Source organism: Telmatherina bonti, assembly GCF_933228915.1.
Source record: "Telmatherina bonti genome assembly, chromosome: 17".
Lineage (NCBI taxonomy): Eukaryota > Metazoa > Chordata > Actinopteri > Atheriniformes > Telmatherinidae > Telmatherina > Telmatherina bonti.
In genome coordinates this window covers 8,714,430-8,732,931 of record NC_136615.1, presented here as the reverse complement: position 1 = coordinate 8,732,931, position 18,502 = coordinate 8,714,430, and the positions used below count along the sequence as shown (strand labels likewise).

Sequence of the window (18,502 nt, the reverse complement as noted above, 5' to 3'; positions counted from 1 at the left end):
AATAACAGTAAAGGATGCGACTCAAACAGGAGGATAAAGTCACTGCTGGACTACCTGCCATATTTCTAACATAACGCCAAAATAAACTTCACAGTTAGACTAAATAAACTTACCTGTCCAGCAGAAAGCTGCAACCTCCATCTGGTAAACGCTACACCCCTGTAGACTCTCCTTTTCCTTGTTTATTATTGATTTTCCTTTCCTGGGCTGTTTTTCCTCCCTCTAGCGGGGTAAAGAGTATGTATGCTCCTCCATTTCAAAGCAAAACAACAAATAGTTAATATAAAATACATTAATACTGCTAAATAGATTATAATAACCACAAATTAGTAGCAGTAGGCATCATTGTTTTTTTTATCTACTCGTTTGCCATGGTAACGGATGCTGAACACATGACCCAATCACCTGTAAAACGCTCCACAGGTTAATTCATTTCTCTGCAGACGAAATCCCAGACAGAAAATCAGGTTTTACTCGGAACAACGAACCCTTCTCAGATTGTAATGCTTTTTTCTTTGCTTTTTGCTTTTTGCTGTCATTATTTGTTCATTTTTCAGACTCCTCTACGTTTACAACCTGAAAAGAAACAGCCAGTCACAGACAAACATCTTCCTTTATGTAGAAAAGGCGGAATGATCCTTTAACAGCTGGTCAGACTGAGTGTCCCTCTGCTTCCACAGTGTAACCCAGCAGAACTGGACCACTGTGAGGACCTGAGCGACTTGCAGAGTGTGAATGAATGTGGAGTCCTGCACACGCTGGCCAGTCGGGCCAAAGCCAGCATGCCACTCACCCACGCCGGACCAAACCTGATCAACTTCTGGCCCCCGTTACAGACCCACAGCAAGGTGAGGCTGAATGTGAAATGAGTCTAAAAGACGTTTCTGTTTCTGTTTTTTCATTCATTCTTTCCTTCCTCTTGGTCAGACCCCAAAGTCCCGGCGGGGAGAGTCTGTGTGGGACGCCCCCCCTGCTCTGGCTGTTCTAGTCAAACGAATCTATGTGTCCATGGTTGGCAGCAGGAGAGACCACAGCGTGTGTGCGGTGGGACGCAGTGGGACGGGCAAGACCATGGCGTGCCAAGCCTTCACACATGCACTCCTCAAACAGGCCGGGACAACCGGACAGAACATCAGCGGTGAGGGTTAAACCTGAACAGCTGCATGTATGGAGGAGAGTTGTGGTGTGTGAGAGTAGGAGGTGGATGGGGGGGTAGGGGTGCATGCATGGGGGAGTGTGTTGGTGCATGTAGATGAGGGGGTAGGGGTGCGTGTATGGGGGAGTGTGTTGGTGCATGTAGATGAGGGGGTAGGGGTGCATGCATGGGGGAGTGTGTTGGTGCATGAGGATGAGGGGGTAGGGGTGCATGCATGGGGGAGTGTGTTGGTGCATGTAGATGAGGGGGTAGGGGTGCATGCATGGGGGAGTGTGTTGGTGCATGTAGATGAGGGGGTAGGGGTGCGTGTATGGGGGAGTGTGTTGGTGCATGTAGATGAGGGGGTAGGGGTGCGTGTATGGGGGAGTGTGTTGGTGCATGTAGATGAGGGGGTAGGGGTGCATGCATGGGGGAGTGTGTTGGTGCATGTAGATGAGGGGGTAGGGGTGCGTGTATGGGGGAGTGTGTTGGTGCATGTAGATGAGGGGGTAGGGGTGCGTGTATGGGGGAGTGTGTTGGTGCATGTAGATGAGGGGGTAGGGGTGCGTGTATGGGGGAGTGTGTTGGTGCATGTAGATGAGGGGGTAGGGGTGCGTGTATGGGGAGTGTGTTGGTGCATGAGGATGAGGGGTAAGGGGGGATGTATGGGGGAGTGTAGTAATATACGGTGATGGGGGTAGGCGTGTGTGTTGGGGGAGTGTTGGGGTGCAAGTGTATGGGGTCTCCTCCTGGCCTGTTTCTTGTGTGGGCGGGGTCACATTGGCATGATTTCTCTTCTCTGAACACGTTCCACTCTGTATGTTCTGCATGTGACACAGTCACTGAGTCGTCTACAGGATTATTCACTAACAGCAGCTTGTTTTCTTTGTCTCCCATTAATATTTAACCTGATAGTTTATGGTTCTCTTGACACTTGATAGTCTAGTCCTCTGCAGGGGGAATAAGAATTTAAGATTGGCCTGTTTGTGTCTATATGTGTGAATATGTAGGTACATGCATCTATATAGGCAAATGTGTATGGGTGTATATGCGTACGTTTATGCAGATGTCTGTTTGTTCCTTCTTTCTCTTTCTATCTCTCTCTTTTTCTCTACCTCTACAAGGTGTTTTCTTTCTCTTTCCCTTTATCTTTCTGTTGCTCCTATCCTCTCTGGTCTGGTCCAGCAGTAGAAACTCAAAAATTTACACAAAATAAATAAAGAAATAAAATAAACATCTAGAAAATCAAGGGGATCATCATACCAGTAATGCTCCCCTTGGCAAAGTAAATTTGCTGAGCAGAACACAGCATCCAGACAATCATTCTGCTTGCTTAAATGCTGGACAAGACAAAAAAAAATAAATCCTGAACGGCTACAGTGGCCTTGAGGTGCAACAATGGAACAGTGAGTCCCTGCTGCTTTCTAAACACGTAGAGACGTTGGCATCCAGCCTTGGTTCAGTCCTCCCTTCTGTACATGTGAGTTTGTGGATGTTAAATGGGAAACATGAATTTCATGTCATATAAACTGTGGAGCTCTTAATGAAAACGTGCATCCTGGGCGAGGATTTAATACACCTTAATGGGCTACTAAACCCAGTGAGCTTTGCTCAAAACTTCATAAATATGATGAAATATATCTGCAGCATATGCAGTATTAGATATATGTGTAGTCATAATACATATCTGCATAGATCTGCAACCACTGCGTCTGTTTGCATAAAGGCTCGGCAGATGGAACCCTATAATAAATCAGAAACCTCAGGATCAGGTGGAATATATTATTATAGACCAGAGCCTAGCTGGCTCCTCAGTCGAGTGAAAGAGATCCTTCCTTGTAGATTTCCAGAATAAGGGTGCAGCAGGGTAAGAATCCAATACCCAATTCCTACAACAATCCCAGATCCACAAAACTTGGAAGAGCCACAAGGATGGGGAATCAGGGATCAGGCAGGTACTGGAAACTGAGCGGGAAAAGGGGGTCAGACATCACCGAGCACAGTTAGCAGCACTTAAAGGGCTGGAAACACACAGAGAAACTGGCAATCAGCAGTCCTGGGAATGAGAGTGGCACAGCAAATCAGTGCTGAGGAGGGATACCTTCAGAGACAGCTGGGAAAAAACATGCACAGACAAGAACCATGACAGTTTGAAGGCTTTTGGAGTCATCATAAAGGGAACAGCTGAGTTCTGCCTACGCGCTGCGTCACACGCTAGCTGGTGGAAATAAATACAAGACATTCTGAATGTGCAGAACAGCTGAGGACGTTACAGAGGCAGAGCAATAGATAAGACAGGAGTTACTGTCTGGAGAGAGCTCTCAGTGCTGGTAAGATGCAAGATGGAGGGGAATTAACCATGATAACGTGGCTCATCACGGTAAAAATCTGCTGTAATGGCTCTTTAAGACGTGTGAATATCAGTGCATGTGTTACTGGTGAAGCATAAACAAGGACAGCACATGGCAGAAAAGAGACAGTTTGTTAAATAAACACTTTTAAGATGAATAAAAAAAATGGAGTGATGCAGCTGGAGGTTTAAACCTCCATCTGCCTCCGTGTGAAATGTGGCGCTTCTGGTGTAAATTTTAGGAATATTAAAATTATTTTACATTTTTAACAAATAATAAGATTTAAATTATTCTTAGTGGGTACAGTTAGATGATGATTTTTAATTTAGAATTAGTAATTTGGAATTAAATAATTCTGAATTAACAGTATTCTATGAGTTTATTGAAGAGATAATGCCCAATGAGGTGACCATTATCAGGAATTAATGGACAATGCAGAGGCGGGAATAAAATGAAAAATACTTTATTAATCCCAAAGGGAATTTCAATATTGTAGTAGATAATTAACTTGAGGAGGTCTTGTTCAGGAGGCTGATGGCTGCTGGCAGGAATGATCTTCTGTATCTTTCAGTCTTCGTTCGGACCTGAAGAAGCCTCTCACTGAACACACTTTCACTGTCCGGTAGCCTTCACAATGGAGAAATGGAAATAAATAATTAGTTACCTAATAATAATAATTAAATAAAATAATAATTAAATAATAATAATAGATAAATACATAATTAAAAAAAAAAAATTAAAATAATTAAAATAATTAAATGTATTGAAATGAATAAATATATCCAAATTGAAGTTTACATGGAAACACGTTCTTATTCATTCAATTCTGCTTCAGATCAGCGGGTTCTGATTGGACAGGAGTGTGACGTACTTACTTCTACTGAGAATAAACAAAGTTTCCATGTTTCCATGTCAACCTCCATTCAGAATTATTATTTCCATGTTAACTATACTGTTCATTCTGAATTATTTAACTCCGAATTATTATTCCCCAATGAACAATGATTATGTAACCGTACCCCATGTAGATAATAAGGACAAGTAAAGATTTAAACTCATTTAAATGTGAATGAAAATGCTGTTGCAGTTTTTGAGGTGAAATCTTCAGGAACTGACAGGTGTTCTCTCTGTAGCGGAGCGCGTGCAGGCCATGTTCACCATCCTGCGCTCATTCGGCTGCGTGAGCTCCCCGCACAGCGATGCCTCGTCGCGATTCGCCATGGTCTTCTCTCTGGACTTCAACCACGCCGGACAGGCTGCTGCTGGACACCTGCAGGTACACAAACACACCTCTCAGTCTCCATGCAAAGCCTCTCGTGTCGTCATCGCCCTTCACTCCCCCCTCCTTCCTCTCCATCGATCAGACCATGATGCTGGACAAGTGGAAGGTGTGTCGGAAGACTGCAGGAGAAAGTAACTTCCTGGTCTTCTCCCAGATGCTGGCTGGACTCAGCACAGAGATGAGGTAACGAAACAGATTTAATCCTCATCGTTTTACAGCTGCATGTTTACTTTCTAGTTTCTGGAACTGACGAAGTATAAAGTCTAACGTCCACTTTTGGTTTAAGGTTCTGTAGTTTTTATCGATGGAGTGAAACTTCCACTAAGGAGGGGATAAAAGTACAATCCTGCAGGTCTGATTATGATGAGAAATATCATAAAAGATGTAATATCAGATGTAACAGAGACCAGCTTAACATGATGAGTTTGTTTCCCAAAGTTAAGACTGTGTTAAGTTGTCTTAACCCACATGCACAGAGTTAATAAGAAAATATTAATTCATAAAAAGGTTATAAAAATATTTCCCTTCAGGAATAAATAAAATACTTTTACATTTGTTCATTTTTACACAATAAATATAATTTTCTTGGCATCTCAGTTTTATGATGAACATTTTAACTATTAAAATTCTAATTTCAAGAAATAAAATAAATTTTTCTTCTGTAAGTTTTGTTTACTTTGCGTCTCAAATGTTTAAGAAACTAAAAGGTTTTGTTTTAAAATGCTCATTTGAGATCTAGTTTAATTATTTTTACAGATTTTTAAGATAACTCCTCTGAGACTGTCTTTACTCATGTTTCCTCATGATTTTTTTTAACTCTTTTCTCACTTTCATAAAGACAAAACCTTCTATCAACACTTTCCACAATTTTATTTTCAAAATAAAAGTCAGTGTTTGGGATAATTTGTCTAAAACAACATTTTGGTCCAAAGAGTTAAAAACCATCGAGTGCTCCTCAACATGTCAACTTCTTCATTGGTGCATAGAGGCGTCTGTGGTTGTCCGTGGATTATTTCACACAATTGTAGCTTTATTTGAAATTTATGAGGCATGAGAACAACACAGATCAGTGGCTTTGCAGTGTTTTCATAGCTGAACATGTCCTATGATCCTCCATCAGGACAGATCTGCAGCTCCACCAGCTTCCTGAATCCAACTCTTTTGGTATTGTTCCTCCAACCAAGGTACAGTAACAGGACAGTGTGTGTGTGTGTGTGTGTGTGTGTTTGGACCATGCTGAAGGTTCTGGGTGTTACTTTGACTGGATAAACTCAAACCATGACTGATTGAAAATTGTATTTATTGTTCAGTTTCTTTTAATATCTCTCCTAAAAAACAACTAAATGAAAAAGACAAATAAACCAAACAGGTGAATTAGTTGGTTTTGTTTTCTGCATACCTAAATGCTTTGTCGCATCTGATGATGAGGAAGATTGTAAACATGAGCAGAAATCTGTTTCCAGCATTATCTGCTGATTGATTTTTAATCTCAGGGTTTGCACTTGATCAATAGTTCTCTGAAGGCATTTCAGAAGTTTTGATATTTTCCGATTTGTGACTTATTTTTAGTTCTGTTCTCGTTCCTGAGAACTGAAACTAATTAGTCCAGAACTCTTTGTTACCAGCAGCAAAGACACATCGTTAGTTCTCATTTCTGTAAATCCTTCTGGAAAAGCTGTTTCAAGGAAAGAAAGAAGGATTTTAGTAGCAATGATGTGATTCCCCGCGAGCTGTCGGCTGAATATGTCGCTTATCTCAGCACGGTGTCGAGGACAGAAGAAGAAGAGTCAGGACAGCAGACGGACCGGTTCTGAAAGAGATGTCCTGAAGAAACCGGAACAAATCCAGCAAAGACCTGAACCAGGACCTGGGAGAAACTGGAACAAATCCAGCAAAGACCTGAACCAGGACCTGGGAGAAACTGGAACAAATCCAGCAAAGACCTGAACCAGGACCTGGGAGAAACTGGAACAAATCCAGCAAAGACCTGAACCAGGACCTGGGAGAAACTGGAACAAATCCAGCAAAGACCTGAACCAGGACCTGGGAGAAACTGGAACAAATCCAGCAAAGACCTGAACCAGGACCTGGGAGAAACTGGAACAAATCCAGCAAAGACCTGAACCAGGACCTGGGAGAAACTGGAACAAATCCAGCAAAGACCTGAACCAGGACCTGGGAGAAACTGGAACAAATCCAGCAAAGACCTGAACCAGGACCTGGGAGAAACTGGAACAAATCCAGCAAAGACCTGAACCAGGACCTGAGAGAAACTGTAACAAATCCAGCAAAGACCTGAACCAGGACCTGGGAGAAACTGTAACAAATCCAGCAAAGACCTGAACCAGGACCTGGGAGAAACTGGAACAAATCCAGCAAAGACCTGAACCAGGACCTGAGAGAAACTGTAACAAATCCAGCAAAGACCTGAACCAGGACCTGGGAGAAACTGGAACAAATCCAGCAAAGACCTGAACCAGGACCTGGGAGATGCAGCTGATCCATCTACCGTTGGCCGAAGCCTCATCCGAGATGGTCTCCATGGAAACGTGACTGTCAAGGAGCCATTAGAAGGGAAACAGGGAGAAAAGGCTGCGGTATGTCGCAAGTACTGGACTGAAAACCATTGGCAACTGGTCTGATTGGGGTACGGATCCTTCCCAGAACCAGGAAGCCACGTAGGATCATCTGGGCTTAGAACTGATGTCATTTGGTGTCCCTGACGCAGCTTAAAGAAAACCTGTTCAGACTGTTCAAACCAAAAGGTGGAAACATTCACTGTCAAGTAGACAAACTTAAACTCACCTCGTAGGATTATTGTCATACCAGGACATGTTTATATGAGATAGCACAAAATTCAGCACCCAAGGTTACAGATTCGCCCAAAAAAATAGCCAAATATGTCATTAATCCAGATGTCCATTAGCTTTTAAACCCTGCTAGCATGCTGCGATGCAGTATAGTCACGTTATTTTACAATAATCACATGAATAATAGGAACTAAGTAAAAATACAAATACACAGAAACAACAACATAAAATGAAATAAATAAAAGATAAGAATATAAAAGGAAAATAAGTGTCTGCACCGCACAGAAAACTACTTATTGCACCAGTAGTGTTAAGTTATGCACCCTGCAGGGGAGAAGGGGTAGCTACTGGTAGCGTTCCTCAACCTGCTGGTCATACTGGGAGCCATATCCATTTATATTCACACATTTTCAGCCAATCACAACTTCTGTTTCACATATTTCCTGAACTATATGACTTTTTTTTATAATTATTATTATTTGTCTTGTCTGGTATTTAAGCAGGCAGAATGATTTTCTGGATGCTGTGTTCTGCTGAGCAAATTTACTTTGCCAAGGGAAGCATCGTAGATATAATGCTCCCATTGATATTCTGGATTTTTATTTTATTTTTCTATTGATTTAGCATAATTGTTTGTATTACAAAGTTTGTACTGCTGGACCGGAGAGGACAGAAGAGAGACAGAAAGAGAATCAAAAAGAAGAGAAAACAAAAGACACCTCGTAGAGAGAAAAAGAGAGTGAGAAAGAAAAAAGAAAGAATGAGAAAGAGAACAACCTACATACATTTGTATTTATATAAGCACCCACTTATATATACACACACCCATACATCTATACACACTGGAGTCATGTTCCCCCTGCAGGAGGGTGAAGCCATCAACTATCAGGAAAACCCAGAGCTCACAGACACACAGAAAGAAAACCAGCCTGAACTATATGAGGAATGGATGAAGACTTTTCATAAAGCTTCTGCGTTTTACGCCTAGAGATGAACATTAAGAAGCATTTCTTCTGCTTCCGCCAGTGAACTGGTCTCCCCTGCTGACTGGAAGCTCACCAGCATCAATATTAGACAGTGTGACACCTGTAGGGATCATTATTACCTGCAGACGAACACGTTAAAGGCTCAGCTGGTGCTGCGGTGCGTCTCAGGCTAAAACATGGAGGGATGGGTTGTGAAGAGGCAGATCCCTCCACCTGAAGGGAGTCAGGCTGTGATGGGAGATGAGATGTGACTCAGCTGTTCCTGCACCTTATTAAGCGTCTGACTTTCACAGACAGCATTGATGGACCACCTCCTCTTCCTCCTCCTCCTCCTCTGTCTGCTCGCAGGTGGAAGAGAAGCAGCGGGCGTCCGTTGCCTTCACCAAGCTGCTGACTGCCATGGAAACGTTGGGCTTCTCAGGCAGCGAGCAGAAGGCGATCTGGCATGTTCTGGCTGGTATTTACCATTTGGGAGCTGCCGGGGCCTGTAAAGGTAACGCTGAGTCATCATCTGCCAGTCTGACACGGCATTTCTGAGGACCTGACCCGACATCATTCATCACGTCAGCTGTCTGAATATGAAAACGTTGCTTTGGTGTTTACGACACTGAAACCAGGAGATAAAAACATCCTGATGAACCTTTTAGGAGGCAGAGAAAATCATCAGCTGGTCACTTTTTAGTTTCCTTTCAGATTAGCGTTTGCACCCAAAGCTCTTCTAAAGTTACCTAAAGTCACTGCGTCATGACTGGTCTGCTCCCAGTCACGTCTGGTCTGCTCCCAGTCACCTCTGGTCTGGTTTATATGGTGGCTGGATTCTATGTTTGTCAACTTTAATGAGTTAAAACTCGTGTTTTTTGTGAATTTGATTGGATATGATGTCTGTAAGTATGGTTTTTATCAAAAAGAGAATGATTTAGTTTAGTTTAGTCAGTTTTTTTAATAAAAAAATAAATCAGTAATCATGCATTAATACCCTGGATAAAAAATGTCCATGTTCACAACACTTAAATGCAGCAAAGTTTCCAGTTTTGCTCCTGTCTGTAGTTGTTTTCATTGATGAGTTTATGACCTAAACAGTCATTCATAACCAGATTTATCAAACATTTCTTCCCAAAAACACAGAAAAAGTTGTTGTAAAAGTGAATAAGTAAATAGATATCCATCTAAATATATAATAAGTTCACTCTAAGAAATGTTTTTACGCTCATGTGTCAACAAAATGAAAAAACAAACAAACAAAAAAACTCAAACATTTTTTTCTGCAGGAAAAATCTGCAAAATGACACATTTTTGACTGCATGTCACCTAATTTACATTTTGATGTTGTTTGCATTTCCCCACAATGGGCCATTATTTGTTAAAAGAAAAAAGACTATTTCTCTTGAAAAACTTTAAATATTTAATTTAAATCACGTCTGCAGGACAGTGAGGAGACATTTAGCAGCGTTTCAGGTCCCAGAAGTCTCACAAAACCATCTATAAAAACATTACGGATGACAATTTTACCACTTTCTTTGCTCAGATCACTCAGTCAGATTCCCTCTTAATGAAAACTACCAAAATATATAATAATTAGAATTATTTGAACCATTTTCATGCCAATTTGATCATATGATGTGTCTGTTTTTAAGAAACAAAGTAGGCTATGGACAGTGGGATGGAGATTTTCTAATTTTTAGCACATTTAAGAGTGATTTTGTAGTTATTAACTCTTTATAATAGTTCTTTGGGTGTGCTCTAGTTACTTTTATATCACAATAGGTTTACAGAAAAGGGAGTTGGAAAGGATGGGGGCAGGGATTTGAACTTGCACCAGCGAGACACAACTCTAAGTAAAAAGCTCTTTTTTATTGAAAATCTACAAAATCATGTGATTACATTGGCATTTAAAAGGTTAAAATAATCACAGTTTTCATTTGGATTAAAGTAGATTTGATTTGATTTGAAGTGGAAAAATTGTGAATCTGTCGTGATTTTTGTCCTATAATGACCCATTTGGGTCATAAATTACATCAACCCAACAGCATGAAGTTAGAAAAGATGAATATTTGAAATGAAATGTTGATTTAATCTTTGGTTTCATCCATCGGCTGCAAATGAATTTCACCAGATTAAGGAACGGGGAGGCAGCTGGACTTTGTGGTGATAGCCTTCTCTCTCTGTTGGCGTTCTCAGTGGCCAGGAGGCAGTTTGTGAACTTCGACAGCGCTCAGGCGGCCAGCAGCGTGCTCGGATGCGAGGGAGAGGAGCTGCACACCGCCGTCTTCAAGCATCACCTGCGACAGCTGCTGCAGAAAGCCACCGGAGGCAGCAGAGAGAGAACCGCAGAGTCGGAGGAGGGTGAGGCTCAGACAGGAGAGCAAACACAAGCAGCTGCTGCTCAGAGGTAGGAGGAGGAGCAGCGGATGTGACGGGATCACAGGATCTGGCTCCTCACCTCACCTGGAGAGGCTTTAATCCCGCCTACAAGCATAACATAACCATAAGACAGCATTTTCATTCTGTTATTGGATAAATCAGTAAACATGAAGCAACACGAGCCAACATGTAGCGTCACACAGCCTGAGCAGATTTCTGTTGATCCAAGTGGAATATTAATAAAGTTTTATATCTGTGTCGAGTTAAGCACATGGCAGCCTGTTTGGGAGTTAATTCATGAAAATAAAAGCAAAACTGCTCAAATTCTCCAATAACGAGACAAATAACTAAAACTGAGGTCAGAAATTAAATCCCTTTGACATCTTATGGACCTTTAATGTCAAATTTTCTTGATTTTTATTAGTAATTCTGAAAATTTTACATTAAAGTTCTTCTTTTTTATTTAGAGAAACTTGATACGTCCCAGCTGTGTGTCATACAGGAGAAATAACAATCCTGGAGATGCCTCCTAAAGCTTCTCATCAGAGCTTTATCATCTATATGTCTCCATTTAAACGTCTGTGAGGAAATACAGATTATTTTATTTACTATGTCTCATGTGAAATAAATTAAATCAAATATAATTATTCTTAAAACCATTATGATGGTTTTTAACTTTCCAATTCAGTCTGAACAAACTTCATGCTGACAGGAGAATTTTCATCAGAAAGGAAAGATCAGTCAGTAAAAAGGGAGGAAATACCACCTGACCTCGTCTTCCTTCGCTCCTCCGGTGTGTGTGTGTGTGTGTGTGTGTGTGTGTGTGTGGATGTGTGTGCGTGTGCAGGTCCACGTTTAACAGCTGCTCAGTGTGTGGAGGGAATGGCCGCTGGACTCTACGAAGAGCTCTTCACTGTCATCGTCTCATTCATCAACAGGTAAAGATGCGTCTCAGCAGTTGTTTACCTGTACTGGTTTGTCCCTGACGCCCTCTCCGGTGCATCCGTGTTGAACAGGGACCACGTCACGTCTGGATTCCCACCAGGACAAAGATCTTCTCAACAAGTCCGTTTTCTGGCTCAGAAAGTCAGAGTAACGTGGCTTGCTGTCTAATGCAGTTTATTTTAGGTTTCACACACATCTGTGTGTGTGTGTGTGGGTTGCCGCAATATGTCTGAAAACGGCAGCTTATGTCAGCAAACACATCCACTGAGATAACCCACTGGTTTTACACGCCGTTACTGGAACCAGTTAGCTGTGTGTGTCAACGCAGCACAAGTTGCTAACTTTGCAAACACCAACATCTGTCTTTCATTGTTCCCAGAATAAACAGCACTCACAGTAAAGGCTGCAAAACCACATCTCCAAATCATTTCTAAAATCTAACAAAAAAAAAAAGAACCTTTATTTCTCTGAAACAACGGAAGAAATGTGTGTGTGTGTGTGTGTGTGTTTACTGAGCAACTTCACTGTATTCAGAAGAAATAAACAGCTGGAATCTGATGCTGCAACACATTAAAACAGGGGTCAGGTAAGGGTGTCAGGATTGGGTATGAAAGCAACATCCATCATGAATCTTGTGAAAAGACTTTAGGAATGTGGAAACACACACACACACACACACACACACACACAGATCAATGGTTGTAACCTTTGAGTCTTTCGGTGGAGCTGGAGGGGCAACCATCATGACATCCCAATGCAGCCAAATGAGCTCAGAAAGATCCTGTAGAACCATTTTTCTTCTGGTTTGTTCCCCCACAAGAAGCTGAAACTGGATTCAGGGCCGTTTCTAGCTTTGTGGGGACCCTCGGCAAGATGTTGGGGCCTTTAGTTTGTCAAACTGTGATGAAGATATTCCTAACCATTTAGATGGTCTACGAAGATGCCAACATCTCTTACAGTTCTTGAGCAAAACAGGTTGGAGGTAAAAATAAAATATTGCTAAAATATTTCTTATGATGCTATTTAACAAATACATAAGATAGCTACAATATAAATAAACATATACATGAATTTGATAAATCATGTTTGATTGTTTATTGATGCATTTGGATTTATCTATTTTTATCTGGTCAAATAACAAATTATTATTCAACCTTGTGAAATGTAATTCCACACGATTTGCTCTCAGTATTTCACCGGTTATTACAACCGTATGCTGAACAAAATACGGGAATAGATGCTGGTTTTCTCTTGATTACGGTTCACTCTTTCTTTTTTTACATTTCTTATTTTATCAAGATAGAGATACAGTTGTACAAAGTCTGAAAATAAAGTATTGTTTCAAAACTGTACAAATCAAAAGTTAACAATGGAACATGAATGAAAACAGAAAGAACAGAAAGTGTTGGAAGCGGGGCGTGAACAGGTTGAAAAATAAGCAGCTCTACCATAAAATAAAATAAAAGACCATCCACTGCTTGCTATTGCAGTTTATTTTATTTAGGCCAATGTTTATTTTTAAACCTATAAGGGGCATAATAAACACATGAAATAGCTACAGATAAAAACCGACATTTTAATTCTCCAGCAGAAGAAGCTGAAGATGCAGCTTTGGGGCCCCCTGGTGGCTTGGAGGTCTTAGGCATCTACCCAGTCCGCTAGTCAGCAAGAAACGGCTCTGACTGGATTACATGAGGAGCAAATCGTAAAGCAACATGTTCTCTGGACCGACTCATCTCTTGTGAAAGAAAAAGACAATGGAGTCATGTTCTGTGATCAGATGCATCCATGTTTCAGCTGCTTTTGGGAGAAACTGGCTCCTACTTCTATGTGTCAGAGATGAGGAAGACTATCGAGGCTGCTGACAGAGAAATCTGTAAAAAATTAACAGCATCTGTGATGATCTGAGGCCCATCGGTGTCCACGGCATGGATGACTTCATATGTGAAAGTCACATCAGCTACGTTTCCATTACATTTTACAAACGACAATTGCGATTTACAGGTGTTTCCATTTTAACGGATTTAGCGCATAAGCCTGAGTTCTTGTAAAATCTCATCAACTGAACGAGATTCTCTGAGAATTGCATCTTCCGCAATGTACTTTGGGGTTTTCCACTTGCTGTGGAGAATTTCCGATGACTTTTTGAAGCTTTTCTCCCTCATTTTCTTTTCTAAAACTCTGAAATTTGCTGTTTTTTGTTCCGCACTGCACCATTGTTTACTTAAAATATACTGGTCACGACCCCAACGTCATGTCCGGGGACACGTAAATGTGAAAAAAGTCCATTACACTTTTGCGATATAATTCTGTGTCGAAACTACTTAAAAACTTCCTCATGGGTGCGTAAAAACTTTTTAGCAACATTTGAGCCTTTTTTTTTTTTTTAAAAGGGATGCTATGATGGTGTTTGGAGTTTTCTGAGCTTTCTACAGTGTTACAGTGTTGAATCCTCATCAGACATGTGAACGGCACTGTTTTTTTATCACCTAAACGCATGTTTGAGTTTGAGTTTGAGTTCCAGCACGCTCTCCGTTCGGTTTCCATGGCGACGAAAAATGCGTCGTTTTAGAGAGTTTTTTCTACTTGGAAATCCTTGTGACGTCCCGGGGGATAAGGTTCGGTGATTGGTTACCTTCTACTGGTTAACAAGGGCATGTACAAATACATCAGGCGGGTGGAAAACGTGGGATAAAGTTATTTCCAACGATGGCTGCTGAGTTTACCAAAGAGAGACATCCTGCTGCATTCGTTGCTGTGGGTTGCTGTTTTCCACTTCGTTTTCAGGCTCTGATTCAGGTTCCAACATGTAGGGCTGTATGCTATGTGTTGACATGGTATTTTGTTTTTTTTATTGAGTTCATATGAGCCTAATCCTTCTGTTTATGAGATGTTACAATGACGGCGAAAGCAGGTGCGGTGCGCGCTCCCGATGTAGTGCAGTGGCGGGAGGCGGGGCTTAATGCGGAAGAGTCTCAATCCACTCGTTTTGCCCACAGGCTGATCTGACAGCCTACGGAGAGGGTCGGTCTGAAGTAAATAAAGCCATTTGTGACAATAACTCCATCAATCCCAGCCCTTCTGGTCTCAGAAATAAAAATAAATTAGCCTGAAATGCACATAATAGTTCCACTTTAATGTCGATGTTTCCTTTAGCGTTTTTTTTTTATTGCAATATTTTGTTTTTGTGCATGGTTTAGGTGTCATGGAACACATCTATTGGTGCAGAAGTGGATGTTGGAATTAACTGACCGGCCTGAAGTTTCTTATAAAGTTGTTTGGAGCATCATAAGAACAGAAATGACACATCAAGCATGAATCGGCTGAATTCTTGGATTCAGCAAGATTAGACACAGATTCAGTGTCCCGAAACACTAAAACGTCTCATTGAAAGGATGCAGAGTTAGTCAACGATGCAGCAGAAAATCATTTCTTTGTACTTGTTTCTGTTGTAAAAAGCTTCAAATAATTAATTAATTCCATGTTCAGTTATTTGATGAATAATTAACTTCTTAACTTCTCTGGTAGTTTGTATTAAAACTAAGTTTTTCCTGAGTGAAAACCGTTCCAGCACTGTTCCACATGCACTGAATGCGGCGTTCGTCATGTGAAAAGCCAGGCTGGAAAACTTCCTGTACGACATGAGCACACGTGCTTGCATTTTGTGTGCAGGGCTCTGAGCAGCGAGCAGCTGGCGTTGGCCTCTGTGATGGTGGTGGACACGCCGGGCCTGAGGAACCCCAGACATGCTGCAGAGGAGCGAGGAGCCGGTTGGTCCGACCTCTGCCACAACTATCTGCAAGAGCGGCTGCTGGAGCATTACCACACACACACCTTTACACACACGCTGGACAGATATGCACAGGTAACATCGAGTTCACATTGTCATCCCAGGTGATTTATGTCCTGTGTGTTTTTATTAAAAATGTACTTTTTCTCTCATTACTAATTTTTACATGGCAGATTAATGCAGCTTTCTTAAACCAGATAACACATCTTTTTTCACATCACAGTATAATTTTCTCAGCAAAATAAAGCACAAAAAAAGAAACAAACTAAAAAAAAACCATATAATATTAATAAATCATTTTGTTATTTTTGTCCTCATGTTGTTAAATATTTACTATCTAATCTTTGCATGATGAATGGGCCAGTGTTGGTAGACGTTATGGCATAACAAGCTAACCCAAATCCATTTGAAATGAGCCAACAAGGCACCTCTGCAGTTTAAAGCAGCAGTTTGTGTCACAAGCTCTTCGGTTGGATGTGATATTGCAAATAAGGCGTATAAACACTCATTAGCCGCTTTAAAAGGTCCACCTTGCTGGTACGGATCAGACCCCTTTAAAGGGTTCTTATGATGGTGTTTGGAGTTTTCTGAGCTTTCTACAGTGTTGAATCCTCATCAGACATGTGAACGACACTGTTTTTTATCACCTAAACGCATGTCTGAGTTTGAGTTTGAGTTCCAGCACGCTCTCCGTTCGGTTTCCATGGCGACGAAAAATGCGTCGTTTTAGAGAGTTTTTTCTACTTGGAAATCCTTGTGACGTCCCGGGGGATAAGGTTCGGTGATTGGTTACCTTCTACTGGTTAACAAGGGCATGTACAAATACATCAGGCGGGTGGAAAACGTGGGATAAAGTTATTTCCAACGATGGCTGGTGAGTTTACCAAAGAGAGACATCCTGCTGCATTCCTTGCTGTGGGTTGCTGTTTTCCACTTCGTTTTCAGGCTCTGATTCAGGTTCCAACATGTAGGGCTGTATGCTATGTGTTGACATTGTATTTAGTTTTTTTTATTGAGTTCATATCAGCCTAATCCTTCTGTTTATGAGACGTTACAATGACGGTGAAAGCAGCTGCGGTGCGCGCTCCCGATGTAGTGCAGTGGCGGGAGCCGGGGCTTAATGCGGAAGAGTCTCAACCACTCGTTTTGCCCACAGGCTGATCTGACAGCCTACGGAGAGGGTCGGTCTGAAGTAAATAAAGCCATTTGGGACAATAACTCCATCAATCCCGGCCCTTCTGGTCTCAGAAATAAAAATAAGTTTGCCTGAAATGCACATAATAGTTCCACTTTAACCTTCAGACCTTCTTAATTCTTGGTGTAATAGATGCATCAAGGTGTTGGAAACATTTGTTCCATAATGACATGAAGTATCACACAGTTCCAACTCATCATATGTAAATACTGATGCTCAGTTTGAGCTTCCGTAAGTCGTCTTTACCACGTCTATATGACTGCATGTGTTGAGATGCTGCCATGTGATCGGCTGGTTTGATGTTTATGCTAACCAGCGGTCGAACATTTGGACCTAATAAAGTGGACAGCGGACCCTGAATGTGACCTTGTTTGGGTTCAGACTATAACCGAAGCGTCTTCAACCTTTAGATTCAGCTCAGGCAGAAGCACTCAAACAGCGGCGTTGACAGCTTCCAGCCAGACTCATCCTCCACATGGTTAATGACAGAAAACATTCTGATTTAGCAGCTGCGCACATGTGTTTTCTCTTACAGGAGAAGATCAATGTGGAGTTCGAGTGTCCAGAGAGCAGCCCGACAGAGGTAGTTTCTGCCATCGATCAGCCACCTCCGCAGGTAAGAGCACAGCTGCACCATCACTCTTTTACAGAAACACTGTATTTTATCTGGAAGCATCAGATGTAGAGAGAGAAAAGCCATCTGCTGCTGTGATGAAACTTTGTCATGTAAAAAACATCAGCAGGGGTTGATTTACTCACACATCCTCCTCTCAGAATCAGCTTTCTGTCCTACTTTATGTTTCAGGGTGAGTCTTCTCTCACTAAAATCTCACTATTGGTGGGATTGAAGTGTGGATTTAGGGATTTTCATCTCATCTGTTTTGAGGGATTTTAGTCTAATCTGGATATGTACCTCTGAGTCAAATGTTGAATAATTAGAACAAAAGGCTTTGCTGGCAGCACAGAGTGGTAAAAGAAGAGACTGTTTCTTAGCCAGTTTGGACTTGAAGGCTGCATAAAGTCTAAAGATTGAGGCCTCCATCTTCCACATGTTCTTTTGGTGTTTTACTTTACTGTCTGACAGAAGCAGAAACTCTAAGTTTAAAGTCAATTTCTCCTTGAAAAATGGTTAATTTTGTTGTTTAGTGGCAGTTTTAAAATGTGTATGTTTAGATTCGGGCAGCAGATGGAGACCCCAGAGGTCTGCTGTGGGTTCTGGATGAGGAGATGGTGACACCGGCCTCCTGTGAGAACGGCGCCCTGGAGCGAGTCTGCCAGTATTACAGCAACACTGGTATGGATAACAAAGCTACGCACACACACAGCTATTCTCACTCCCAGTGTGTGTATGCACTGAGTATGCATTAATTCATTGTTATGAATGTGTGTCCCTGTAGTGCGTCAGTGTGAGCAGCCGTTGCAGTGTGAGGTGAAGCACCTGATGGGCTGCGATCCCGTCCGTTATGACCTCACAGGATGGTTTGGTCTGATCCAGAACAACCCGTCTGCTCTCAACGCCATCTGTCTGCTCCAGAACTCCACCATGTGAGTCTGTCTGTGGACCCAGGACTCATTCATGCCTGTCATGTCTAAACCAACATATTATTAGATCATGCAAACAGAAGGGCGAAGCTACGACGGAGTATT

The 18,502-nt window shown here is 41.7% G+C and overlaps 1 protein-coding gene across 3 annotated transcripts in view; it reads left to right on the top strand.

The window, feature by feature from the left end:
- Nucleotides 1-18,502, top strand: part of myo18b (myosin XVIIIB) — a 67,440-nt gene that overhangs the window by 13,086 nt on the left and 35,852 nt on the right. For all 3 annotated transcript variants that reach the window (XM_079256313.1, XM_079256314.1, XM_079256315.1), the window contains 12 exons: nt 681-848; nt 928-1,138; nt 4,620-4,762; nt 4,851-4,951; nt 5,889-5,952; nt 8,913-9,057; nt 10,743-10,907; nt 11,773-11,863; nt 15,543-15,735; nt 17,391-17,471; nt 18,029-18,149; nt 18,253-18,400. In XM_079256313.1, coding sequence (XP_079112439.1) covers nt 681-848; nt 928-1,138; nt 4,620-4,762; nt 4,851-4,951; nt 5,889-5,952; nt 8,913-9,057; nt 10,743-10,907; nt 11,773-11,863; nt 15,543-15,735; nt 17,391-17,471; nt 18,029-18,149; nt 18,253-18,400 — 1,631 coding nt within the window. The remainder of the gene's footprint in view (nt 1-680; nt 849-927; nt 1,139-4,619; nt 4,763-4,850; nt 4,952-5,888; nt 5,953-8,912; nt 9,058-10,742; nt 10,908-11,772; nt 11,864-15,542; nt 15,736-17,390; nt 17,472-18,028; nt 18,150-18,252; nt 18,401-18,502) is intronic.